Source organism: Candoia aspera, chromosome 12, assembly GCF_035149785.1.
Source record: "Candoia aspera isolate rCanAsp1 chromosome 12, rCanAsp1.hap2, whole genome shotgun sequence".
NCBI lineage: Eukaryota > Metazoa > Chordata > Lepidosauria > Squamata > Boidae > Candoia > Candoia aspera.
In genome coordinates this window covers 12,713,731-12,741,559 of record NC_086164.1, presented here as the reverse complement: position 1 = coordinate 12,741,559, position 27,829 = coordinate 12,713,731, and the positions used below count along the sequence as shown (strand labels likewise).

The 27,829-nt window shown below is 40.0% G+C and overlaps 1 protein-coding gene across 1 annotated transcript in view; it reads right to left on the bottom strand.

Moving 5' to 3' along the window:
- CHM (CHM Rab escort protein) overlaps positions 1–27,829 on the bottom strand; it is a 57,856-nt gene that overhangs the window by 1,707 nt on the left and 28,320 nt on the right. The window contains exons 9-14 of the mRNA XM_063313699.1: positions 17,851–17,928; positions 9,903–10,007; positions 8,039–8,102; positions 7,115–7,211; positions 3,093–3,182; positions 764–933 (exon numbers count right to left, since the gene is read on the bottom strand). Of these exons, the coding sequence (XP_063169769.1) occupies positions 764–933; positions 3,093–3,182; positions 7,115–7,211; positions 8,039–8,102; positions 9,903–10,007; positions 17,851–17,928 (604 nt within the window). The remainder of the gene's footprint in view (positions 1–763; positions 934–3,092; positions 3,183–7,114; positions 7,212–8,038; positions 8,103–9,902; positions 10,008–17,850; positions 17,929–27,829) is intronic.

The window sequence follows — 27,829 nt, the reverse complement described above, 5'->3', positions numbered from 1 at the left end:
CAGATCTAACCCCACCCTGATGCCCATCTGATTTTTTTCAAGAGCTAAGCCTTAATTTTGTTTTACAAGGCAATCATTTGCCTATTAAAGAGAATAAAATATATCAAACAGTTAAGGGAAAACACAAAGCTTTTATGATATTAATAAAAGGTTTGCAAAAAGGGAGGGAGGGAGGAACTGGTTGGGTGCCATTAGATTAGAATGGAGATTCTTTCTTCCTTTCATTGGTCACATATTATATATCATCTTAACTCAAGTATTCTACTCATTTATTAGAAACTTCAAGAACGTTACAATCTTTTTGCTGGAGAAATTTAGAAGCTGGAACACTGGGTAATATGGGTTGGGCTATTTTGATTTCACACTCTGTTTTGGTCTGAAATCTATGGAACTGTAAACCTGATCAATGTTTATAAAAGAGGCATGTTCTTTTTTCCCCTCAGTATATCGAATTTTTCAACATGTGAAAAGCTATGGATGTTTCCCACATTGTAACATAAGCATTCAAGTTTAGAGATACAAATCTGTCTTTGCCCTGCAGAAGAGAACTCTCTTCTTTGTAAGAGTTCGAAGGACATTTATTTATTTTTTAACTGAAATCAAGGAAGAAGCTTAAAAAAACAATTATAATTTCAATGCAAGTGAGAAAGGAGGTCTGGCTTTATTCAAGGTTTGAATTAGCCCCAGTGCCCTTTTTCTGGCCTGGGAGAACTTGTTTGCCTTCGTGTATATTCCCACCTTACCCCAGAATGTGAACAATTACCTGTTTGACAGCACAGTCATTTCCTAATGCACCGTCTGGCCCAGAACAAACATACACGTTGGAGGGCAAATTGTCATAGGAAGATCTGACAACGCTGGTGGAATCCCTCATGTTGAAATATACGGACCAGAGAACCTGGGGTTTTTGCCTTTCTCCTTCATCTTCACTTTCTGAAACAACAAGGCAACCATCTTAGTATCCTGCTTTCAGATGAACTGAAACCTGGAAGAATTCAGCAAGATGTGAAAGGCAAAGCATTGGCAGTGCCCAACTCTTTAAAGGTACAAAGCAACAGGGCCAGCTTGGTGGGAACACCCAGATTTTACAGGCTTGGTTGGGATTGGGATTCAACTCTGTGGGAATGCGTGTCTTGATATGAATAGGAACATATTCATTTTCCTATTAGATATGAATATTGTATCGTAATATTATATCATATATACACATTCATATTATCTGTGAATATATGCATACATGTTTCTACTAACAAGGATGGGCAACCTTTAGGAGGCAGAGACACATTTGGAATTTAGAGAGCCTCCTGGGGGCACACTCACAAAATGGCTGCCCTGAGGGACCTGCCCTGGCCAGTTTCAGAACTCCCATTTATCAGAAGACAAGCTATCCAACCCCACTGCCGTTTTCTACCATCTCAGGAGGAACTCTGCGGGGCCCAAAGGCATGCCTACTAGAGGCAGCTCCTTTGTCTTGCACCATCCCGAATTCCAATCTTTTTTATTACTACTAAAAGTTTCTTTAAAAAAAAAAGGCAGGTGGGGCAGAGCATCTAGCAGGCAACAAGGGAGATCATCTGCGGGCTCATCTGTGCCTGGGGGGAAAATGTTGCCTACGCATATTATAATCTGTCAAATGTCTGTCCCCCCAAAAGAAGAGAGTTCATTCTTTTCATTTTGTTGGGGAAGGACAGTCCACCAGGAGTGAATGGAGCTTTTTCTCAAATATTATTAAAAGTTCCTACTGTTCATATTAAAAAAAAAGTTACTTCTTCATAATTTAGGCAGGAAAATGAATAAAGTCCTCTTCCTTTAGGTGACTTTGCTTCTCTGACCTGCCATGGCCCAGCGCTCTCTTTATCTGGTGATTCATTTTCAATAACTCCAACAGTATTTGTTCTGACATTTTAATTAAAATACGACTACTACCTCATCTTGATGATAAAAAGGCCTATGTGTCAGTGAAAACTAGCTTCTCAGTGCCTCAGTGCACCTGAGGACTCTCCTGATCACAGGCTTCCTCTGAAAGAACTTCAGGCAGCTTCTAAACAATACATCACTTCAAAACCAGATCACTTTAAGCATTAAGATTAATGCTGAGGACGAAAGGGGAGGGGAAGCGGGGATGAGAGAGAGGATAAGGCAACGCTCAGAGGCAGCCTGGCCACTTTTTCCTATTTGGGCTCGGCCAGTTCTTCACTGCAGCACGTGTTAAAAAGTTAAAGTTCTGGAAGTTCTGCTTGAAGCAAAGGAACTGCAAGTTTTTATTTCAACTCTCGTTGCTAATGAGAACAGAAAACAAGAAAACCCTGTGCATAAAACTGAATTGACACTGGAGGTCTTTTGGAGTCTGCATCAGTTGCAGAAAGAGGGGCTGCAACTTTGCTCCCAAACAGCTGGAAGACCACAATTGATACCATTTAAGGAGCACGTCTACAGGTAGTTCTCACTTAACGACCACAATTGGGGCCTGCGTTTCGGTTGCTAAGTGAAGCAGTCATTAAGCGAATCTGACCCAATTTTACAACCTCTTTGCGGAGGTCATTAAGCAAATCACTGCGGTTGTTAAGCAAACCATGTGTGATTGCTAAGTGAATCATGTGGTTCCCTGTTGATTTTGCTTGCTAGAAGATGGCTGGGAAGGTCGAAAATGGCGATCACATGACCATGGGACGCTGCGATGGTCATAAATGAGAACTGGTTGCCAAGCGCCCCAATTGTGATCACATGATTGGGGGGATGCTGCAACGGTTGTAAGTGTAAGGACCAGTCATAAATCAGCTTTTTCAGCACCGTCGTTAAGTCTGAACTGTCACTAAATGAATTGCTGTTAAGCGAGAACTATCTGTATTATTCCAGAGCTGTTTTTCAGCCCTCAGAGGTTGGTGAAGTGTTTTTCTGGGAAAGAACTGAAACTACCATGTACCCTTCATTCTTGTAAAAAATACAGGCATGCACATTCAACGCCGGAAAGAAAAAAGCATTTAGTCAGATGGTGATAACAGAATGGGTATCAGGCACCTTGAATTGAAAGAAAAATGGTCAATTTTCATTTTTTTTAAGTCTTAAACTCCCACCCCTCACTCCCACTTCACCTGTTTCTGCAACACTGAATAACTGCTCCACTACATGGGTCAAGTCTTCTTTAGCGGTTTGAATGGAAGGACAGGTCAAATGAACCAAATCTGTTGAAAGAACGGAAGCGCAAAGGGGTTATTGAATTTGCTGATTCGTTCGCTCAATTTATATCCCGTCTTTCTATTGGCAATGAAAACTCAAGGTGACTAGCAACGATACAGAAGAATGAAAACGCAAAATCAGAGATTAACAGCACTGCAACCATTGACGATTAAAGGCCTGGTGGAAGAGATGGATCTTGGTTGAGGCAGAGGAAAGAGTTCCTTTATCCATGAATTGATTACAATTATTTGTATCTCAACTTCTCACAATGATTCAGGTTGAAGCACAGAGTACTTGGAAACAATGCAGGTGAAGATGACAGATAGGTGGCCTCTGAAGACCATGTGATCTACAGGTCTCAATGTCAGGGCAGGTCCCTTGTGATAGGGGTCAAGTTGGTGTTCTTTGTGTCTTGAATGGTTCACGCCAGGTTCTTAACTTGTTCTCCCCAAAGCCACAGCAGTTATATGATGACTCACAACCTGGCATTTAAAATTGTGAATATTTTTTCTTAAAGGGGTTGGAGAAGGGGACAGGGGAGGTAAGGATGAGGAGGAAGAAAAGGGAAGGATGAAGGACCTTTCTTGAAAGCTCTAAGCCTCTCTATCTGGCTGGGATCCGGAAGAGAAAACTACTCTATCGATTGTAGATCTAACTAGCACATATTAATAACAGGTCTGGAATTTTTATGCTAAAATGTGGTCAGGGAGGGAAAATAGAGAGGCAGCAACATGCCTGGGGGAACATAGGAAAACCTGAGGACAATCTTCCCCCCTCCCCGCCATCTTATTTAGGATAGTTTAGTGCAGGGTTTCTCAACCTTGGCGACTTTAAGAGCTGTGGACTTCAACTCCCAGAATTCCCCAGCCAGCCTTGCTGGCTGGGGAATTCTGGGAGTTGAAGTCTACAGCTCTTAAAGTCGCCAAGGTTGAGAAACACTAGTTTAGCGGTTCAGGATACTGATGGGCAAATGGAGAGATGGGAGTAGGTGGGATGAGAAAACAAATGAGAAGTGAATGGGCTATTGTGGAAAAGCGTGTCTGGCTGGAACACCGAAGAGATACATCCATGCTGCAGCATTCTTAACTGTTTTAATGGATTCTTTCCAAAAAGCAATAAAGTTTTTTTTTTCTGCCCTGCGCCTGAGAGCCTTCAGCCCAGGTTGATCTTAGAGTCCAATCAAGCCATGCTGAGTCAAGCATACGGGAATTTCCGCCAAGGACTTGCCTGTACCCTTCATCTGCCAATACAATTATAAGTCAGGAGCGGCAAAAAAAAAGGCTGAGTGTTAAATGCTAGCAGACTGAGGCTTCCTGTGGTGTCTTCTAATGGAGTTTTTTAAAAAAAACAAGATAACGATCTGTCATTTTAATGAATGAGCATTAACAGTCCAATTGACCTGAAGTGTAAATACATAATTATAGCCTTTTCTCCAAAGCTTATTAAAGTGATTTTAATAATAGGGGGAAGAAATAGGCACAGACACAAAATGCAGGTAAGTAACGAGGTGATGTGCCTCTTCGGCTGCAGAAGAATGTCCCGATTTACAATGTTGGTTGCAAAAAAAGAAAAAAAAAGGGGGGGGGTCCCACCGAGCTTCTAATCAAAGGACCGGCAGCATTTGGGGGAAATGGCCACCCCTGTGGGATCTCATTGAAAAGTGCAATTTCTGCAAAGGGAAGGGAATCACTGCCTTATCCACAGCATGTAAGTAACCTACTGTCCCCACAAATATGAAAGCAGGGAAAATCTGAAAAGAATTTCCATTTCTTTTCAAAACAGTTTCTAAATCCTTATAGCAATGCAAAGACAAGCAGTTGGAAGTGTGGTATATTTGATCCTTATGGATCTTTGCCATTGTTCTGTGTCCAGGGGACACGGGAAAATAAATCAAACTCTGCAAAGCTGTTTCACTGGAAAATAAGGACCATAGGATTTAACTCCACACAGCGATGATTTTAGATTTATTTTTAGCAAACTTAGTAAATACTGTATTACTGCATCACCCATTCTGCACCCTGAGGAGGGAAAGATATCAAGTTCATACTACACACTAAATCAAAGCCAGGCAAATTATGGTTTGGATCTCTGAGTCCAACTAATTATTCAGTCCTTGTGTCACAGCTGCATTTTGATGACAACTGTAGCTAGTGCAACAAATTAGCTTACAGTAATGTATAAGCATAATATTCTGGGTAGGTTTGTACACCATGTGTATACCCAGTCAACTGTGGCTCATTCCACAAACCATAGTTGATTGAGCAATGGATTAGGCAATGTATGTACGAATGTAGCCTGCCTGGTTCTGAATCCAGCACAATCCAGGTAGTAAGTTACCATTTCATTTCTGCTTATAAAGTTATTTGTCAACTTGGGACTTTGTAATTTTTCAGCACTTGCTGTATTACTGCCTTTTTTTCTTTAGATAGGACTGCTGTCGAATAGAATTTGAATTAAGTTGGCAAAAATAGTAAATGGAGACAGGGTCCCATTAGGCTGAGAAGTTTTCTGATTTTTAAAAAAACACATTTTAATGCAACTTTTTTAAAAATTAAAACCTTGTGGCCAGAAGGTTCCTTACTGTAAATGCCACAAATTCGTTTTCATAAAAGTCTCTGTAATTACACAACATTTGTGGTATTTGATAAAAGTCTTTGTATATTGAAAATCAATCTTTTCAATACATCAAGATGTTTCTGACTTTTATATTGAATTTTTAAGAGTACAATACTTCCTATTTACTCTTAAAAACTTAGTATAGAAATCATCAAAATCTTACTGATGTATTGATAAGGCACCATTTCCTTTAAGTTGTTCCTTTGCAAACATCAATATTAACAGCATCTCCTGCTTCTGTTTTTGTACTGGATAGAAGCTGGACTCTGACATCAGCATGTGCAAGAAAGCCTTAGGAGAACTATGCAAACAGGAAATAACACACATGAAGTTCCGAAGACTTACTATTAGCCCACAATATATGACCCACTATTGGAGGCAAAGGCCTGGTACCACATTCTGATGCCTGGTACCACATTCAGTATTTTGTATGGGCCAAGGAACACAGCAGATAGAACAACAATGTAAAGCAGCCAGGGCAAATACAGGCACACATGGGTGAGGCTGAAATTTTCCATTTTAGGGTTTACACACATTGTTCGTGTATCTTCCATCTCTAGCAGATGGGAATCAGAGCCATTGCTATTTAGCCAGCACTGTCTGAAAAGAAACAGGAAATAAAAAAATAAAAAAAATTAACTTGGGGTTTTAGGTTGCCTACGCTTTCTCGACCATATAGTATACCCATATAAATATGATTGATTGATAAATAAATAAATAACAGTAACATCTCTTTACCACAACAGTAAAAAACAACGGTAAAAAATGCCCATTTCTGCATAGTAAGAAATAACTATAATGTTCAGCTCCTATCAGGTCAGAATATTCCTCTCCTTTTCTGGTGAAAGGTTATTTAAGGTGACTGAATTAAGCACAATCTGATCAATAGAAACAAGAGAGGAGCGAGGGATTAATAATTAGCACTGGGAACCCAAGGTTTTTATAGTTTTAGACACTAAGCTTCTTTATTTAATCCAAAAGATCCATTTTATAGGAGAGGTATGACTTCATCCTATCCATCCCTTATAATAAATTTCAATACACATATGAATTAACTTAATTAGCAAGGTTAACCTTATCAATCACATTGATTGCTACAGCCTATTGCATAACTAATGAGTATCCATGATTGCAATGTAACCTATCAAAAAAAAAGGGTGATTTGCATATATCGATAAAGAAGGCTTGTAATCCCATCTCTTCTTTAAGCTTCTTCTCTTCCACCTCTGGTACCGATTCTATCAATAAACCAATTTGTGCTTCAGTGTAATTGTGTCTGATCTCCAGTTCAGACGTACCCTTGGGAAAACTCGGTACTCACATGTATTTTTCATGCACGTCATAGCTGAAGAACACAGTTCAACAAGGCAAACGGCTGGCTGGCCTTTCTCCATAGGTGGGACAGTCAAAATGGAAATCTGGAATGGAAACAAAAGACCTCACCAGGGAACAGCCTCCCCCACCCCACTTTTTTTAAAAAATAATTCTGCTAGTAACTTTTGCAAAAAAACAAAAACAAAAAAACCTTCAAAACTATTAACCTTTTCCCATCATATATTTCCAAATTTTAAACCAGTATCTGTGCCAAACTGAACTTCCAAACCAGACTGGGATGGGTGTGTGGGTGTCCTTACTTTTCCTTGGGATTTTTTTTAACCTCTATGTAAGGTAAGACATACATATTGCCATGCATGAAACTCTTTTCAGAAGATAATTTGACTCAAGGGAATAGCAGGGATTGTTGGGATTACGAGGACTTAATTTCCGCAAAGCCCTCTTCCATTACTGAGATCTCCCGTACTTTGGAGCCACCATTTGTACAGTTGGCATGGTGAAAAATATCACCCACTATGGATTTGTAAGAAAGCCAGGAGGAAATTCTTCCTTCAGCTTGCATCAACTTCACATCCCACCACCTGATCTTCTAAGTTTTATGTGCAATTTTTTTTTTCATCAGCTGAGATCTATGACTAACTTTTCTGATTTCAGTGGAACCAAATGTACGGCTGCCTTAATGTGAATCCATCCCTCCTTTTAACAAACATTTCACTGATCAAGTATTTACTAATATTTCCAAAATTTGAGTTCTAGAATATAAGGCCTTCCTATTAACTAGCAAAGAATCCAGGGGTGGCAAAGCCAAGTCTTTTTTTTTACAAATCATTGTAAATATCTAGACAAAATTAATCCAGAATGTGAGATGTTTATGAGGAAGGGGAAAATGAGCTTGAGCTGGTGGGCTCACCTGCTGATCAGAGCTCTCATTCTGTATGGATCGATCAGTTATGAGAACTGCTCTGGAGATCTGCCTGCCAGCAAATAAGCAAAGCTCAATCATCAAGCATAATAAAAAAAAAAAGAGCCATATGGATCCACATTTTGTTTTTATCAAAAACAACACAAATTGCCCCAATGAAAGTAATGTGCTACACTCAGTAGTCTGAACATGGTTAATGACATTTTCACATATGGCCTGCTAAGTTAAGAAATTAATAATGCCTCAACTCAGGCTTATATAAAGGTTACAGCTCTTGCTTAATAGCCATCAAAACATAATGCAGATATTGAGGACTCCATATGGAATGTGATGTATAGCCATCATGAAGTCATTTGAAACAGCAAATTATTTCACAGAGTGCTAATATGCAAACATTTACCAACAGTTCATGCACAGTCATTCAAACGCTGGAATCCAAACGCCAAGCAACAGGTCGTATGTGCCTATGATTAAAGCTCCCTTAAACCTCTCAGCTGCCTTCTCCTGCTTTGTGCTAACCACTTTGGGACCTAAAGGGACGATCAAGAATTCTGCACAGCAGGAAATGTGTATAAGAGGCCCAAGGGTTCTGGTGAGCAACCTAGCGATGGTTGGACTATCCTCGTCAATGACCAGGGAAGGCCCTAGGGTTGCCTCCTTGTGTTCCAGGGCTACTTTATTATTTGAGTTTGCCAGAATGAGCCGTTTGGATTTCAACCACCATCAGCATGAAAACAGCATGTTACTTTATGATGGTTGTTGTTGGACTGCCTTCCACCTAGAAAATTGTTTTCAGGGCACTGTAGATCCTTATTTTAAAAGTACCTGTGTTTAAGGATGCTTTGCAATTGGTTTATTCTGGGGATCAACATTTTTAGCCTACACAAAGGATCATCTTTATGTCATTGGCAACTGAACTAAACATGTGAGTGAGTTGGGGAGAAAGATGGACTTCACAAATTTTGCCAGGAGGAGACATTTTCTAGAATGAAAGGTCTATGCAGCACTTTGGATCTGACCTTCCAAAAGGGGCTTCAAGAGCACCCAGGAGTACAAATGTAGCACCCACAGGCAACACCTAAAAGCAGCTGCATCTTTTGTAGTCCCTCAGTGCTACATATATGGAAGATATCAAGTTAGGGAGACTGTTATAAACACAATGTCACGGGTGCAGGTGATCTCGAGGAAACATGGGGAACATAAGCTGAATGAATATCAGCATCTCCCTTTGTCTCCAGCAGACTTACAGCAGCCCTTAGCAAACACATGAGACTTCAACGAGGGAAATGCAACATGAGAATTCAAGCCATCCTGCCACTGTCTCCTCCATGTCATATCGATCTGGGCTCCAACCCTTTAAAGTCTCTGAGCAGGATTGTGCCCATATCTGCATGCAAGCCTGACCCTGAAGGAACAGGAGGGCCATCCATATGCAAGGAGGGGGAGTTATTAGTTAATATTATAGCAGACTTTTTTTTCAGGCTGACTTGCAAAGCAAAAGCTAATTTTGAACCCAGGATGTTCCCCAGGGGATAACACTGGTTGATCTCTAAAAGGGTTGATAGACTGAATATGTATAAGCAGCACATGAGTAATAAGGTGGGGGTGCAAGAGAAAATGGGTCTGCACAGAATTTTTTTTCTGGCTAGCCTGCACTAACTTCACAATAATCCAGGCCTGGAAAAAGTAATTGTTGAGATTAAGATGGATACCCAGAATCTTTGAGGTTCCAAAAAAAGAATGTGAGGACACATTAAGTTAGAGGTGTGCCTGAAATTAGGTCTGGCTGAATGCAATGAGTTTTACTTCAGAGTAATCATGTACTTTTAGTAACTCTTGTCTCAATATTTACCTGTAAGATACATTTCTGCATATTTTTTCTGAAAGGTAACTATCTTCCACAACAAAATAACTTGCATTTATTCTTTGTCCAAAATTATCGATGATTGCTTTACACCTGTCAGAAAACAAAGGGGGAAAAGCAAAGCGGTTTGTGCCATTGTTGGATAGGTTTATGAATATAAGACATTTACAGACTAAAGATTACCCCACCAACACGTTTTCTTTCATTTGAGCTTTTACCATAAGCTAAGAGTTTTGTCTGCCTGCTTTTATGTCTACATTGTTTTAGTCTGGTCTTGATTTTACATGAAACTCTGTTAATGTGGATTACTTTCAGCGTTTACACAAAATTCTCTCTGGATTTTTTAAAAAAAATTCTACAAGGAAAAAGAAAGCTAGCAACATTTTGTAATGATGGAGAAGGCTTTTAGCATTCAACTATCTCTAGAACTTTTCCCAGAACACTATCCTCTTTAGCCTGTTTTTTTTTTCTGTTCCATGGGTAATGTTTCTCCATGCTGTACATAATCTACACAACCTGAATCAATCAGTCTATCATCCTATATCTATACATCTATCCCTCCCTTCCTTGCTTGTTTTTAAGAACACTTTTGAGTTTTAAATGTCTTTACTAGGCTTGGTCCATACAAGGCACTAAAGCTCTGGTCTCTTTAAGTATAGTTAATTAAATGAAGCAAAACTGGCTGAACATCTGAATCTTGGTTTATAAACCATGGCTAGAATTTTTAGTCAAAACCACACAAACTGTATTTTAGCTAAATTCAGCCACAGAAAAACAAATGAGATACTCAACTGAATGTCACAGCATTGCCACTGGGTGCCACCCCACTGTCCTCTCTTCTTCTCACCCAACAGAGCAGCATTCGAGGACCAGAGAGACCCCCACTTTGAGATTTTCCCCCCAAAATATTTTTTTAATGTCTGCAATCTTTCCTATACCTTCAAGCCTGCCAACATCTCCCTTTTGCAATGTGGTGCTGTGTTAGTTACATAAGTAACGGTAGTCACAACTGAATATTCGACAGAGGAAAAGATAAATGAATAACATGAACTGAATTAAAGAAACACATAGGAATTATTCTGCTTATGACAATTAAGTGTTTTTATTTACATGCCCCAGATTTGTTTTGCTATAAAGTTTCTGCATATTGCCAAGAATGCAAGCTAGAATATTGAAATTGCCATTTATATCAACATAAATTCTTTTCTACTGTTTATGAAATCACTTTTGTACATTCCTGCATGGGGGAAGGGGGGAAGGTGGATTAAATGTCATATTACAGGACCTCAGAGAAAGAAAAGAAAAATATATAATTCTTTTTCTTCTTCTTGCTTCATCATTCAACAGTGGCTAATGTCAGAAATGTGTTCAACAGCAGAGAAAAAGAACGCAAGTTCCCTCTTAAAACCGATCTTTACTTTTTAGTTTTAAAAAAGGAGCATCAGCAGAAGAATTCTTTCAAGTGCTGGGCTCAAATAAGGAAGCCACTTATACAATGACATTATCAGGTCTGTCATCTGATATCTGTTAAGACAATGAATCATACAGAACCCTCCATTGACCTTCTTCAATGTGTCTAGATAAAAGGATGAAAATTAGAATCCATCTCCTTGCCAAGTGCCACCAGTTATAAATGTACTTTATAGGGCTCATTATCCAAACTAATGGACTAAGGGCGACATCCTTGAAATGGACTTACCAGCACTGACAAAGCCAGCGAGCAATAATTCAGGAAAGATATGTAAATTACAGTGTTTGCTATATGTTTTAATTATTATTGTGGAAATATAAATTTACATTTGTCACATCCTTTCATTTGGAGGCCGGCAGTTCCTTTGGAAACACATGCAAATCTGTGCTTGAAGTAAAACATGGGTGATTATTTCTAATGTAGACCTCAAAATACACAGATACAAATTAAAACACTTTAAATCTTATCAAAATGAAATTCCATAAACAACATCTGTGTACCATAAAGGAACTGAGAAGTTAAATTAAAAGAGGAGCGGAAGCTAATTGGGAGGGAAATACAATATTCAGCCCCCTAAAGGCAAAAAAAAAAAATCACTTCAAAACAGGCAACAAATTTGATTGTTGCGTTGGCAGAAATACATTTCTTGGTTTAATTAGGATTATAAACTGGTTATTCCCCCACTCCTCTTCAAAATTCTTTTGAGATATAAAAGCAGACATCCACACTTCTGGGACACAAACCTTATCTGCAGAAATTGAGACTTAAGTCTTGGAAGGACAAATGTACTTTTGGGGGTGGCCAAGTTTATTAACCCAATCCTATCACCTTGGTTCAACCATTCCTTAGGACCATGAGACTTGCCAAACAGAAAGGTGCATGATACAAAAGTAGAACATTTGTTAATGGAGCTCTGTGGGCCAGAAGTAACTTCCCAGATCTCCTTGGACAGCTTGGGATTGCATTGGGGCCTTTGGGCAAGCAAAGCCCTATTCATGTTTTGAGCCCTAATATGCTATCCCCAATACATTTGAGGGGAAGCATTTGGCATTTACAGATTTGTTCCTGCTGTTTATTTTGAGAGACACAGAGAGAGAGAGAGAGAGAGAGAGAGAGAGAGAGAGAGAGAGAGACCTTTTTTGCCTTTCTGCATTAAAGCCATATCATGTATTTCAAACAAGGAAGCTATGATGATTTCTTAACCAAGTAATTCCACCATTTCAGTGGATGTCAGCTCCAGCGATTGAATAGCAAAGAAGCTCCAGATCTGCCTTGTACATCCGTGATATTTTGTGACAAGAACATTAATACCAAGCGTTCCTATTACCAGTCCTACAGAACCTAGCCAACAAACAGAAGCAACGCTTGGGAACAGTGAACCTTCCAGTGAAGGAATGGAATCATCAGTCATCTGACTTCCAACTTTCAAGATGTGATTGCCATAAGAACATACAGAGACCCTGATGGGTCAAATCAAAGGTCAGTCTGGTTCCAAATTCTGCCTCTGGGAAGTATACAACAAGAACATAAGAACAGTGGCTTCTTCCTGTCCATGTTTCTGGTGGCTGATTCAGAGAGCACTGGAGTAAAATACAGCGATTGCATCCAGCAGTTGGTGCAAGCCTAATCTTCAATGGATTCTTCTAACCTTCTTTTTAAAGCCAGTTGGTTGGCCATCACTACAACCTGATTCCTATTTCACAGAAAGCAAAAATGTGGCTTGCTTGATTTTGGCTTAGTGCGTGTCTTGTGAATTCAGTCACTGGTTTATATTTCATGACTTACAGCTTAGATTGTTGTGGCTAAGCAAAACACTGACTTTGCATAATATACGAACTCAGTCCACCTTTGATGGTAGCAAATTTAACATGTTGACTATACTCTGTGGGAAGAAGCTCTTTGGCTTATCTTTCCTGAATCCTCCCCTCAACTTAATTGTATTATCCCAGATTCTGCTGATGTAATGGAGTGTATATAATTTTATAAGCCTATATTATATCCTTCCTTAGCTACTCTTTTTCCTAAGCTGAGTTGCCCGAAACTTTACCACATTTCCTTGAAAGAGAGTTACCCTAGCTTCTTGATCATTCCATCTGCCCTTTTTAAAAACTCTACAATACCCTCTTTTTTCCACAGCTGCCAAGACTGAACTGCACAAAGCATTCCAAATGTAATCGCTCAACGAACAGCAGGAAAAAAAGGGCAATTTTAACTCCAGCATTAAATTTATCTTTATCACAGCAGCTTGGACTCTGACATGCCTTTTTTTATTGATTATCCATACAACCCTAATATTTTTTTCCCCAGATGGGGTCATCCCAGACTTTTCTGATTATCATTAGAGGAGGAGAAGCCTTAAAAAGATAAAGCCTCCCTTGAGTCAAGTTTGGCTCTTGGCAATTTCATGGACACATCTGCGCAGCTTTCATGGCAAGAGTTTGGAAGTGGTTTGCCATTGTCAACATTCTGCTGCAGATCTCAACTTCTGGGTCTGGGGGAGGAGCATAATCCACATAAACAATCCACAATGTAGGTTAAGTACAGTTGAGTCTATTGTCCTTAGAGCAGTGTTCATACATTGGTTGACAAGGGCTAGTGTGGTTCTCCCTTATTTTTCTGGTTCTAGATAGTATGCATGGACAAATGTATAAGTAAATAAACAGATTTATTAATCTGCCTGCTTTCTTATCAAATGCTGGATTCATGCACTGCGCCAAGCCATAATGTGATTTATTTACTTGCTGCTTAGTGCTATGTGTAAAGTCAGTCACTGTGGCCTGTAAACCACTGCTTAGCTTAGTTTAGTATTTTATGTGGTCCTAGCTACTCTCTCAATTTCTCTGACTCTGTAAGGGCCACCTTTCCTTGGAGGCCTCACCAGTCTCTCCACAACTGGCAAAAAGAACTCATCAAAGATATATTGCCGGCAGGTTTATAATGCCAACTAGACTGGAAGGGTTCTTTGGCAATCAAGGCAGAGAGCATCACAGGCACCTTCCCGAGTAGTAAAAATACTACAACAATTAGCGGTTTGCTGTCACTTTATGAACTGAAGAGCACTTGCCATCTCACTCAATCTGACAAAGGGGAAGGCTGGCAAAGAAGATGGTCTTCTAACAGTGCCCACAGTATATTGGGTGGGACGCTGACTATGGAGAGAACAACGCCAGGGAGCTAGTCTAGGGCTTCTGGACCACAGTGTTTTGGATATTGACAAGGAGGAGTTTTGGATGTTTTTTTCTGGATGTACTGCAGCATAAAAGCTTTGTCATTTGGATCAGCTAAACTATGAGGAAGTAACAAGCAAGCTTTCCAAGGTTTATAAGCAACCCAGGCATTTAAATATTGGATGTTCAGTTATCATACAATAAGAGGGGTTACTGATCATCTATCCCAAAGACATTTTAATTGGGCTGAATATAAAAACATTGGATTGATACAGCTTCTGGATTCATCCTAAGGGACCAGCTTAAACACTCCCTGCAAAATGTATTTATTGATACCCAAATTATTGAAGTATTTATAAAGCATGTACCCAAGCATACTTCCAAATAACGCTTTATAAGTAAAAGTTGCTACACACTCTGAGATGTGACAGATGATAAATCTAATTAGATTAACTGCATGATCTACAAAGGGAACTTTCCTCAGCTATCTCATTTGCCTGGAAAAGGGTGCATTGTTTGTAATATCTTTATTACCAAGAAGGCTCCAAACAGACATACTCAAGATGGCGTGGATTTAGGGCTGTGTTCTTCCAACACACTAAGCCTCCATTTATTTGTTTACCCTATTTACATCTGCTGTAAGACTGCATGCAAGACTCTTGTAATCATAAGCTACCTGAGCATTTAAATAAAATATATACAATTCTAAAAACATAAAATCAAAACCTTCATAAAAATAGGATACCTGGGTTTCCTATCACTTACCGTAGGCTGCCTATTACAACTCAGTTTCCAGGACTTTCTGGAAGGCCAGGACATAGAGGCCAACTCCATTCCTAAAGGGGGGTTGTTCCATAAAACAGGTGCTGCTACTGAGAGGGTGGGACTTGAGCCTTCACCCCCACAATCTGCACCGCTTTAACCAAATTCTAAGGCTTTCCCAGTTCCAAAAGTGTGTGTAAATCCAGCCTACAGATAGCACGATCTGCATTCAAAGAATTATCAAGGTTGTGCCTGTACTCATTTATCGAGGAATGATCATTTAAACCAGCCTTTCTCAACCTTTTGACCCTGGAGGAACCCTTGAAACACTTTTCAGGCCTCAGGGAACCCCTGCACATTCAGGCTCAAAGAGAGGCCAGGAGTTACAAAATGACTATATTTGTCTCATGGGTAGGCCTGTAGATAGGCATTCATGGTGTTCTTAAACTAGAAATGAAGAATGAAACTTACCTCTTTAATGTGAAGTTGCCCGAGTCTGAAATAATTTTTTAAATAAATCGTGATCTCCCAGGGAACCCCTAGTGAGCCCTCACCGAACCCTAGGGTTCCACGGAATCCTGGTTGAGAAACCCTGATTTAACCCATCAAGCATACATTTTATAGAATGGACAGTGAGGCTTACACAATAGCCTTCTCTAGCTCTGAGGAATTCCTGACTTCCTGGATGGGATTAGTTATGACTCCAGGGCCATAAACTAAACCAACCAGGGCCATAAACTAAACCAACCAGGGCCATAAACTAAACCAACCAGGGCCATAAACTAAACCAACCAGTGCCATAAACCAAACCAACCAGGGCCATAAACCAAACCAACCAGTGCCATAAACTAAACCAACCAGTGCCATAAACCAAACCAACCAGTGCCATAAACTAAACCAACCAGGGCCATAAACTAAACCAACCAGTGCCATAAACCAAACCAACCGCACATCCAACAGTGGCATACAACCACTTTTTCCCAGTATATGGCACAATCAATGTATGAGCATCTCAGGCAATGCTCTTTAAAATGCTCCTGCAGCAAACCGATCTAGCTACCTTTCTGGAACTGGAGCCTGCACTGAGCAAGGGTTTGCTCTAGATGAGTTCTAAAGTCCCTTCCAATTCTATGATTCTAATTTTTATGAAGGACACCTGTCAGGAACCAATTGCCTGACTTCTTAGGTTTTAGTTTCTGTTCAGATGGAATTGCTCTAGGGTTCTCATCATTGCATTTGCGCTCAGAAAGAGAGCAACGTGTCTGTCTAACTCTCCTCACTTGGAAGGTACACGGGTGTTGCGCACTCCCACACTAAGTCAAGGATCTATAACACGTGGCCCTCCAGATGTTGCTCAGTGACTATTAGCAACCCTCTAGCGTGCTGGTTGGGGCTGTTGGGAGTTGTAGTTCAACAAAATCCAGAGCGCTGCCCACTACATACCTATACAGCAATAACGCATGGGTGCTGTGGTGCATGGCATGGAAAGCCACATCCAAATACACTTTCCTGTATCAGCTAATGTCCCATCCATTTTTTCAGTGACTGTCTGATAAGAACTTCTGGGTTGTCGTTTTATGTTTTTGATTTTGATTTTGGCAACAATATAAGGGCAATGTTCCAATCAGAGTTGGAGCCATGACACTCAGGGTGGAGGAAGGCTACATCCCCCACCCTTTGGGTCCCCAACCCACTCTGCATGGATGGTAATGAAAACACAGGTGGGAGTAATACTGACCCTAAAAAAGCCCCATTTAAGCTACTCCATTCTCCTAGTTCTATACCTGGAAACCAGAAAGGAAAATGAGCCGTAGATTCATTCCCTGCCTTGCTTCTTTATCATAGGATATTTAAGGAACCCACATTTTGGTTAAGGCACTCTATAATACCATAATATAAAATTAAGTACACTATGGTTAAGCACTTTTGCACAATCCCAGCAGTATGAATTTGGCAGCCATAAAACACCAGCTGATTTTGTCCCAGCCTTAAAAAGTTGCACAAAAGCCCAATACTGTTGGAAAAATAATTCATCCCAGGCTAAGAGGGCAGCATAGTTTATGACAACAATCTACCTAAAAACTCATTAAGGCCTTTCTCTTAGAGTGACATGCATTATCAGCAAAGATTAATCTGATGAATCTTTAGGTGAGCTTCATTTTTAAAAACGCAATAACAGAGGGCTCTGTTGTCATCTGATGAAAATCAATTAGAGTAGGTAAGGCCACAAGGAAAACTAACATCACTCATCACCAGACCCCCGGCAACTGAAATGATCTGTCTTCCAAGGTTGGGTGATCAGGAGGCTGCAGTAATATCACAGGGAAATTAATTTAGTTTCTTTATTCTAAACCCACTTTCCTAGTTCTGGAGGACCTATACACAAATTATTTTTAATCAAGGTTGATGCGTTATTAATACCAAGGAAGATCTTTGAAGAATCGTTTTTAAAAAAAAAAAATAAGACTCTGGCATTTTTCATCTTGTAGTTTTGTTATAGAAAAAAAGAGAGCAGGTAACGTCTTCCGAGACTTACCTCCGAAGTTCTTTGTGCACCACAAGACACTTTACGGAGTGCCGGAGGCAATAGATCCCACCAAATACTGCACACATCCTAGATGGACATCAGAAATCAAGAAAACAAGGCATCAGGTTTAAAGTATTTCAGCTCTATTTTTCCTAAAACAAGAAATTTCACTACGATTCATTTAAAATAATTCATGAAATAGGAAGCATTGAAACATCCAGTAAGATAGTAATGCTATACGGATTTTTTTAGGAATAATCTCCTAGGCATACTTGCATATCATTAAAAAGAAATCAGGGCAGTATTTTAGCAAAGACTGGTTTAGAGCTGGTTTGCCATCCTGAGTTATTTGGGTCCACTTAACAATAATTGTGAACTTACATATAACAAAAAGCTATCCCTCATGGCTTGGTTGGCTACTCTCAAGAAAAGAGGAATGCATGGCAAGCAAACAAGCTCTGTCCTATGTTGTTTGTTCACATCATGATTTAGTAAGCCAGGATTCCTAGAATATAGTGTGATGCAAAACAAAGAAACAAACAAACAAACAAACCCCACACCTGGCAGAATTTATGCAAGGGAAACATGTAGAGGATGCCCAAAAACTCAAATTACATGCCATCTGAATTCTTGGGGAAAAAAGGCAGCAAAAAATAAAGCCTAAATAATCATTTAAAATTCTGTATAATCAGAAATAATATTTCATTCAAAACTTGGCTCGGGGAAGTGCTGAAATTAAGTTTCGTTCCTGAAGACCATAGTGAATATAACTGAGAGTCAACCTTGAATTATTTCAGTCCTCCTCCCTGGGGCAAATTCTATCTTCTTGCCTTAATTGGTTTAAAAGTTGGCCAGCATAGCTGTTAACCATAGTCAGCATTAACTAGATCAATGATCAGAGCCAACTTGAAATGGCTGTTTCAGGTGGAGGTAACATCAACACAACAAAAACTAGCATGTACATAATAACTTGAAGCCAGGTTACATGGGCTATCAAGTATCTTTGAAAAGGTGAAAGGTCCCCTGTGCAAGCACCGAGCCATGTCTGACCCTTTGGGGGGATGCCACTTTCGCGACATTTTCTTGGCAGACTATAGAGCGGGGTGGTTTGCCATTGCCTTCCCCAGCCGTCACCTTCCCCAGCAAGCTGGGTGCTCATTTTACCGACCACGGAAGGATGGAAGGCTGAGTCGACCTAAGTATCTTTAGAAAGCTTTTAATAAAAATGTAGGAAGAGCCCTGCTGGATCAGACCATACACTCATCCAGTCTGTCATACTTGACTGGTATGAACTATATCTGTTCAACTAGATGCATTTAGAAAGCCCATAAGCCTGATGTGGAGGATAATCATCACCTTCTAGTTACTTCTTAGAAACCAATATTGCTACCCATGTTTCAGAAGGTAGCAAAGGGTCACAAATATCAGTAGCCCATTGACAGCCTGATCTTACATGTTTTTCATCTGTTCTGAGGTCTCTGATTTGATTCACACATAATGACCATGGTTCATTCAGACATGGTTTACTGGATAAAGTCTGATTTTCACACAATACAGCTATAAAACACATATGAAGCGAAACCTAAAGCCACCAGATTGCTGCTTAGTGTGAGATCAGCCCATGAGCTTCCATGGGGGCAAACAGGGTAAATGATGAAACTTGTGTCAGGATCTCATGGTGCAAATGCTTTAACTTACGTACTTGTGCCAAAAGTCATGAGGATTATGGCATCGTTTATATGATGATGTCACAACACATGTCTACGTTTTGACCTCACTGTGGTTTGTTACAGATATCAATGGACCCAGCTGATTAGGCGTTACAAACGTCTATGGCTCAGTAGCTGTTGCTAATGGCATTACGTGAAAAGCACCATGGTGCTCTCAGTTAATAAAATCTAGTGGTTTCACCTCTTACCATAATTGTTGCTTTACCTCCTACTGCCAAAATCCACTGACTTACCAGCCTGCTCTTAAAATAGCCTCTTGGACTATCGATTGTCACCCTAGATCTCTGGCTGGAGAACAATAATCAAGATCAAGTGACAAATGATATGGCAGATGCTGGAACAATGCCTTTGTGTGAGTGAGATTTCAAGAAAGGTCCTGCTCTCAATTAAAAGAAAGGTCACCAAATGCAAAACCAGAGTGACTTAGCAGCTAAAAACAGAAAGAGGGAAATACTAGAGAAATCCAGCAGCACGAAAATAAAAAGGTCCGGCCTGTTTCTTTCTAAAATGTAAAAATAAACAAATATTTCCAAAAGCAAAATAATCAGATTTGTTTATGTACATAATGAGAGACAGGGTCTTTGGCAATTCAACACAGCAAACTAAACTTATGTGTTTATTAGAGAAATGTCTGCTGAAGATAATAAAACAACGAGCAAGCATACAGCAACTCACAGTGGCTAAGAGCACTTAGTAATTTTTCTCCCCCAGTTAAATCAACCTACTTTTTCTTTTCTTTCTCCCATATCCAGCTGAATCAACAAGTGGAAAAACTGAACCAACAGGATTATTTTCACACTTCAAGGATAAAGTAATAAAAGAAAAGAGACTGAAAATCATATGACTCCTGTCCCCAATTGGCCTGCCGCTGAAACTGAGCCAGAAGTGCTGTTCTCTTGCCTACTTAGCCAGGACAGAAGACCAAGCTCCAGTGTCCATTGATTATTCATCTTTCCAAACCAGCTTCCTTCAACTCCATGAAGCCTAAATGTGCTGGACCTCAGCTCCCATAATGCCAAATCCAGTATGACTGTTGGAGAAGAGAACAGCTGGGAAAAACTATAAAGTTGACAATCTCTACTCTGAAAGTTCATCCCATTGCTAGCTCTGAGTGTAGAATGGAATGAATGAATGAATGAAGGCCATCAGTGATGAAAATCATGCATCCACCAAAACCATACACCATGCATCATAATTTCCCATCATGCAGACACAAAATGACTTTGGACTCTAGAAACTGCATCTTTATCCTGATCTTCCTCCAAGAAGTGGCAGCCAGCAACATATGAAGAACCCTCCCTATTATCCTCATTAGATATCCATGAATTGGGCTATGAGAGAGAATCCATGTATTGGGATAAGAGAGAATCCATGAGCATTCTATCTGGTAATTATAACCTCACTGAGTAACACAGTGATTAGGTAAACATATTTCACTGCCTATAGTTTGTTAAAGAAGCCACAATTGGCTGAGTTGGCACACGTTAAGCCAGACATCCTGATTTACAAAGCACAATATACGGTTCACACATCCCGATAAAACATATCCACATTTTGGTTTAGTGTACAATGTGTGAACTAAGCTTATGTATCCTCTTCAACCCCATTCTTTTTGCTTTTTGTATCAGGCCTCTTTGATTAAATGCTGATTATCTTAAAATTACGTATCACCTTGAGGGCCAGTCAGGAAACACACAAACCAGAGATAGGAGCTGAAATTTGGCATTGACTCTTTTTTAAAAAATTAGAAAAACTGAAATCTATTATGAAAATCAAACCCATGATCATATCAACGTTCTTTTCTCCTTTATTTACAACAGACCACTCAGGATGGTCTGGCTGGGACCAGTGTACAAAGTAACTCTGATTACTATTAACCCTAAATAGATATTTAAACTGATACTCCTCTAATTAACCAGCTACTGTCTCTGCCAATAATTCAGGCTCTGCTGAAAGATCACGCCTGCTGTGCACTCCACTTCAACTTTGCCCTGTTGACATCAAACCACATTACAGCTAAATTAACAGTTGTGAAAATTTTTGCCCTGCTAGTTGCCTCCTGGCTCCCCCACCGCCCCCCCCCCTCCTTCCTAGCCTTCAAATGCCATTTCGGTTTCCATCAGGGCAAAGAAATCAGCCACTGCAATTTCTAATACAATAGCACAACAACAGGGCCCATTAATAGCTGAACTTTTGACAGCACATTCACAATGATTTATGAGTTTGTATATAATTTGATTATTCTATTAATTCTACTGATTACTGCTAGAGCTAATCCAGTGAAGGTCACTCCCTAAAATAAATCTTCATTACACTTCACAGAAAATAACTGCCTCTAACGAGTTGTTTTCTTTAATTAAAACATGAATGCTACAAGAGGCTTCAGGCTTGGTGTGTCTGGTGCTGGGTGGGGGGTTTACACTCCAGCCTGGAGATTCTCCTGGATCAGAACATTTGGAAGAAGGAAATAAAATAATAAAAATACTTCTTTATCAGATACCTTCGTGTTCAGTACAAACTGCTTTCAATATCAGATAGGAAGCCTGTTGCAGTCATAAAATGTGTTTACATCCTACTTTTACAATCCCGCCAATATCATTCAAAATCAATATAGAAGTCAAAATCCTGTTTAGTATTTGAAGGAGACATCATAGGTGTTTGAAATCTTCACAGTCCCTTAAACAACCCTTTAAGGTGGTTGTTTGGGCATATCCTGGGGTTAATGGAGCAATCTGTAATTATTTGTGAGTTGAGGATCCAGATTGGGACTGCCACTGCTGAGATGCTTGTGTAAAACAACAGAATCTATATTTTGTGTATGGGGGGGCAATGACATTATTCAAGACTGGGAAAAGGGGTAATTGGGACAAACAATTTAAGAACCACTGCTTTAAGGTAACCCTTCCCCATCAGACCCTCTCCAGATGTGTGGTACCTTACATTGTAAATGACTATTGTTCTTTAATAGCATAATAATATGCAACTTTTAACAATAATTAGTATTGCAAAGCAGTTTGCAGATAGTCCAATAATTCTGAATGGGAGACAACAGTTGGTGGCTGATTCAGCATAAACTGTGACCACATTTTCAATCAATATAAATACAGTCGCGGTGAGTTCACCCACTGTGCTGTCATAAACCATGATTTAATCAACACAATCAGCCAAAAAGCTAGATAGAGTTAGCTGTTTACGTATTAGCTGGTGGTCAGGGTTCAAATAACTTCTCCACCCTGAAGCTCAATGGGTGATTTTGGACAAGACTCACTCAGTAACTGGTTGCTGTTGTTTTGATTTCTTTTTTTCTTTTATAGTCAGTTTGTTTTTCTTTTTTTTGGTCTGTTGTAATAAATTTTAAAAAAGCCTTACTCAACCATACACAGTTGTTGTGATGATAAAATAGAGGTGGGGAATCCAGATGCATCACTGAGCAACTTGGTGGAAAGATGACAAATACATCTAATTAAAAAAAACCAGGCTAAAAGATAATAACCTTCAGTGTGGATGGGATATAGAACTGGTTCCTGCTTATTCTAGTCTAATGATAACCTGGTTTACATGTGGTGCTATACAACATTTTGCTTAACTACAGTTCCGGAAAGAGCAATGGATGGATGGCTTTATAAACTGCACATTATAAAACATGGTTTACAACATAACATGGTCCATTTGGCTTAACGTGTTGTGTGAATGCTCTCAAACACTATGCCGTGCTGGCTTTCTTAACTATCTACTGTTCCGGAGGGACCTCAATAGAATTGCTCCTCAAGGAGATCTGAGTAACTGAACTGATTGAGGGTTAAAGAATATCCAAAAGAAAAGTCAGAGATCCCTCAACCAGGAGATGGATTAACCATCTAATATATTTTAAACAAGTATCCAGCAAGTGACTATTTAACAAAACAACAACAACGAAAAAACCCTGAAGTATTCCAAATGGTGTTCTCCAAGAAACAGTTTCTCCACAACAGATTGTGAAGTGCCACGCTCACAAAGGCCTTTGTGTGCTTAGGAGGCATGTTTCACCACAAAGGTTATTTTCAAATTAAAAGGCCTGTCCTGTCAAAACTTGAGAAATAATATGGGCAAGGACAACAAAAGCATTCCATAGCTTTATTAACAACGGCGCTCACTGATCTGTGAATAACCGAGGAAAAAAAGTGAAGATTATTGAGTTACTTTACCAATCTATCCATCCATCACGGGAGAGCAGGTCTCAGATGTGATGGATTGTCTTACTTCACTGATATTTGTCCCAAGCTAAGGTTCACTCCTCAGAAGAAAGGAAGGGAAAACGCGCACATCCACTGAATGCAAGCACAGCCACGCTTCTCATATTTTAGCACGCATCCTGATAACAGTGCGAAACTAACTGCAGAAAGTGGTTAAAAGCAAACAATTTCCATGCTGTGGTTAAAGATCCACTGCCAGGAAAGGACAAAAATGGAAGGGGTACAAAGTAGGTACAAATAAAATGTGTATGTAGAAAACCAGTTCGTATCAAGCCAAGCTATTTGTCCAACTGATCCAGTCCATGTACCGCAACTAGCAGGAGTTCTTGAGAGTCAAAACAGATCTTTCCGCAAAATGCTTTTGAATAGAGATGCCAGGGAATGAACCCTTGCACCTTCTGCATATAAAACATGGCATCTAACTGATGCTTCATCTTTCTCTTGATCCTTTGGAACGGAGTTAGACTGTCTGAACGTTTTTATTCCAAACTAAGGAATTAAGTGTGAGAAAACATTAGTTTATGCCCATTCTTCTTTTTGCAAGCCAACCCTTGAAAATTTACTTCCCTAGAGGCTAATCTAGGGACGCGGTGGCGCTGTGGGTTAAACTGCTGAGCTGCTGAGCTTGCCGATCGGAAGGTTGGCGGTTCAAATCCACATGACGGGGTGAGCTCCCGTTGCTAGTCCCAGCTCCTGCCAAGCTAGCAGTTCGAAAACATGCAAATGTGGGTAGATCAATAGGTACCGCTTCGGTGGGCAGGTAACGGCATTCTGTGTAGTCATGCTGGCCACATGACCACGGAAGTGTCTATGGACAATCGCTGGCTCTTCAGCTTTGAAACAGAGATGAGCACCGCCCCCTAGAGTCGGACACGACTGGACTTAATGTCAAGGGAAACCTTTACCTTTACCTAGAGGCTAATCAGATATAGCCAGGATATACTCTATACATACCTCCGGGTGGTTTTGAAACCACACAAGAGAGCACAGGTCTCAAGATGGAAAATGAAGAAGCCCATTCTCCAGTACTTCCCAGGCCTTACTATGAAGGAATAACCTAAGCCATCAATACCTGCAGAAACCCTAGAAATAAGTCAGGTTTGATAGATATGAGGTAAGGTCCTCCTTTTGGGATCAGTGGGCATCACTACAATTTCACTCCCACAAAATGGCTCCCCCAGTAGGCAGGGCTAGTGAGAAAACTCATTTATCAGAAGACAAACTGGTAAGGTTCTTCCTCACTTTTCTATGGAAGCGTAGGCATAAACCTGCCTACTCCTCCAAGTTGCCTTCATCTGCTTTTCTGGGTAAACGGGCAACCTTTCAAGCCAAGATTTGGTAATTTTTGTTTACTAAAAAAGTCCATGGGACTCAAATAGGGTCCAGATGTTTTCTTGAAGATGATGATGATGATGTCAGAAGCTGCTCTGGATTCAAATTATTTAATTTTGCACTGATGTCCTGGCCACTCACCCCACCAACTAAGATTCTTCATTCTGCAACTCAATGTGAAGCTACCATTCTCCTCTTTCCCCTACCTTCCATGTGAGACACATTGAGAACGTAAACTGGCTCTTAAAACTGGTTATAAAGATTTTCATAACACTTGAAACTGTGTGTCATTTATTATTAAATTGCCAATTAACACCTCTGCATATCTGTAAATTCAAGAATATATGAGACAGAGGGGTTTTATGTTTGCAGACAGAAGAACTAACACGTCAAAACATGTACACTAATGATTAAATCTGTCTTAATGAACTTTGGACCCTCCAACATGATATGGCAGTGTCAGGATTGTCTTGGGTAATGGGAAGAAGTCTATTGCAGCTGGAGAAGGCCAGATTTAAGGGTCTTTTACTAAGAAACCAAGTTAGCCAAGATATTGTACTTTTCACCAGCTTTCTTATGGGCCTGAGTATGTCAGTCCAACAATAGAAAGTTGCTATCCTACACTGAGACCAAAGAAAAGGAAGAAGCAAATATCAATAGAGCTCCTTGACCTCAGTCTTGGCAAAAGCTGAATGCTACCTAGAATTATCAGCATCAAACTGGAGATGAAGCACATTTCCCACCTCTTAGCCCTAACTCACCATACACAGTGCAGCTTCTCCTTTAGGAAACAAAGAGGTGGGCACCACTCAGCATATGGCTTTACTGGGACATATTTCTCAGCAATGAAGAAAACAGCACAGTACTGACAAATTCTCTAATTGCAACTCTCTGATATTACTGTGCTCAGACTAAACCTTGTTAACCAGCATTTAAATTATTATTCTTTATAATATTTCCATGACAGACAATGATTCAAGGATTTTTCTCTAAATATCAAGTCCTTCTTTTGTACACTGGAAAAGTGTAAATACCTTTTCATGTGGCTTTGGGGACAAAGAGGAGAGGAGAGAAGAAAAGCAGCCTCGAAGAAGAAAAATAGTTGATTGCCCCTTTTTTTGGAGCAATGGAATGCTTTTATTTTTATTGCCAAATGTATTTTGATCCCCACCATAAAGTTGTCAGAGGTTCCCACCCTCCATTAAAGGGAGACTCCTTCCATCAAAGGAAAGGAATCTTTGGTTCCAATTCACTCAGACATGAAAAAACCCATTTATCAGGAAGAAATTATGTATTGGTTAGATCCGCAACCAGGATTAAACAGCAAATATGAAGAACCAACCATTGCTATCGCATAAACTCCATTTTGATAAGTTCTGCATCTAAAAATGGGCACCCTTGTCAATAGAAGTTACAGAGCAATAAAAAAGAAGTCAGTTGGCTCACAACTGTTTCGGAATAAATGCTGATTTTACATACACTCCAGGGACCAACACAGTTCTAGAGAACATTGCAGAGTTGATGCGGAGCTCATTCAGAATGCAAGGATATGACTTACAAATGTCTTTGAATCATTCACATAAATATGCATGCATGCCATTTATAACAGTAGCCTTGATGAGAACACACAGGATAACTGACTGCAAGGAACGCTTAAGAGGGTTACATTAAAACAGAATATGAAGAGGTGGTTAGAAATCACAGGACAAGTGACACCTTATTCTGATAACCTGGCGATAAAAATTGTAGGGTATGATGTATAGGCAGAGATGTTACCACTTGGTAGACTGGTTGAACGCTATTCCTGGAAATCTTACATGCCATGCAGAACTGGGAAACACATACCAGGATACAAGGATGAAGGAAGCCATGTATTCAGAAAATAAAAGAATTGGGGGGTGGGGGAGGAATCTTTAAAGAAAAAAACATTGACCTCTAAGTTGATGGATATGCACTAAGAGAGCACTGTAAACAAATATATTCCTTTTTTGAATAAAAGTGATTTGCTTTAAACGTAAATTGTTAAGAGCTTTTGCCAGGCTGGGTCTCTGTGGACTGCTACCAGTGGCCCACTGTTACCAATGCTGTTCTCTCAGGCATTTTTTTCTGGTGCTCCACTGAAGCGCACTAGGTGACACTATAGCATATGAGGATATGATGCTATGCCATGGTTTGCTTTAAACACAATTTGATTATAAGCCACAATCGTGGGGCTTGCACACTGGGCTAAGCTCTAAACAAGCCATGGTTTAGTACAGGGCATGACAAGCCAGACTATTTCTCAGTCTGGTTTGTCCATGACTTTAGTTTGTCCAAAATAAAGGGAGGAGGAGGGAAATGACGTGGACTTCTTTCCTGGGTGAAATACAGTTGTAGAGTTTCAGACAACAAGCTACTCATGCCTTGGCCACCTGCTGGTTGGATTTCTGCAATGCACTCTACATGGGGCGGTCCTTGAAAACCACCCAGAAGCTACAACTGACCCAGAATGCAGCAACAGAAGTAGTTACGAGCACCCGTGTAACGTCCCTGCTCTGTGAATTGCACTGGCTCCTCATAGGCCTCCAGGTGTAATTCAAGCTGCTGGTGATCACCTATAAAGATCGATATGCCAAAGGTCATGTTATCTGTGGGACCGCCCACCTCTGACTATTTCTACCCATCCCATTCGATTGCCCATGCTGGATGGGGAAT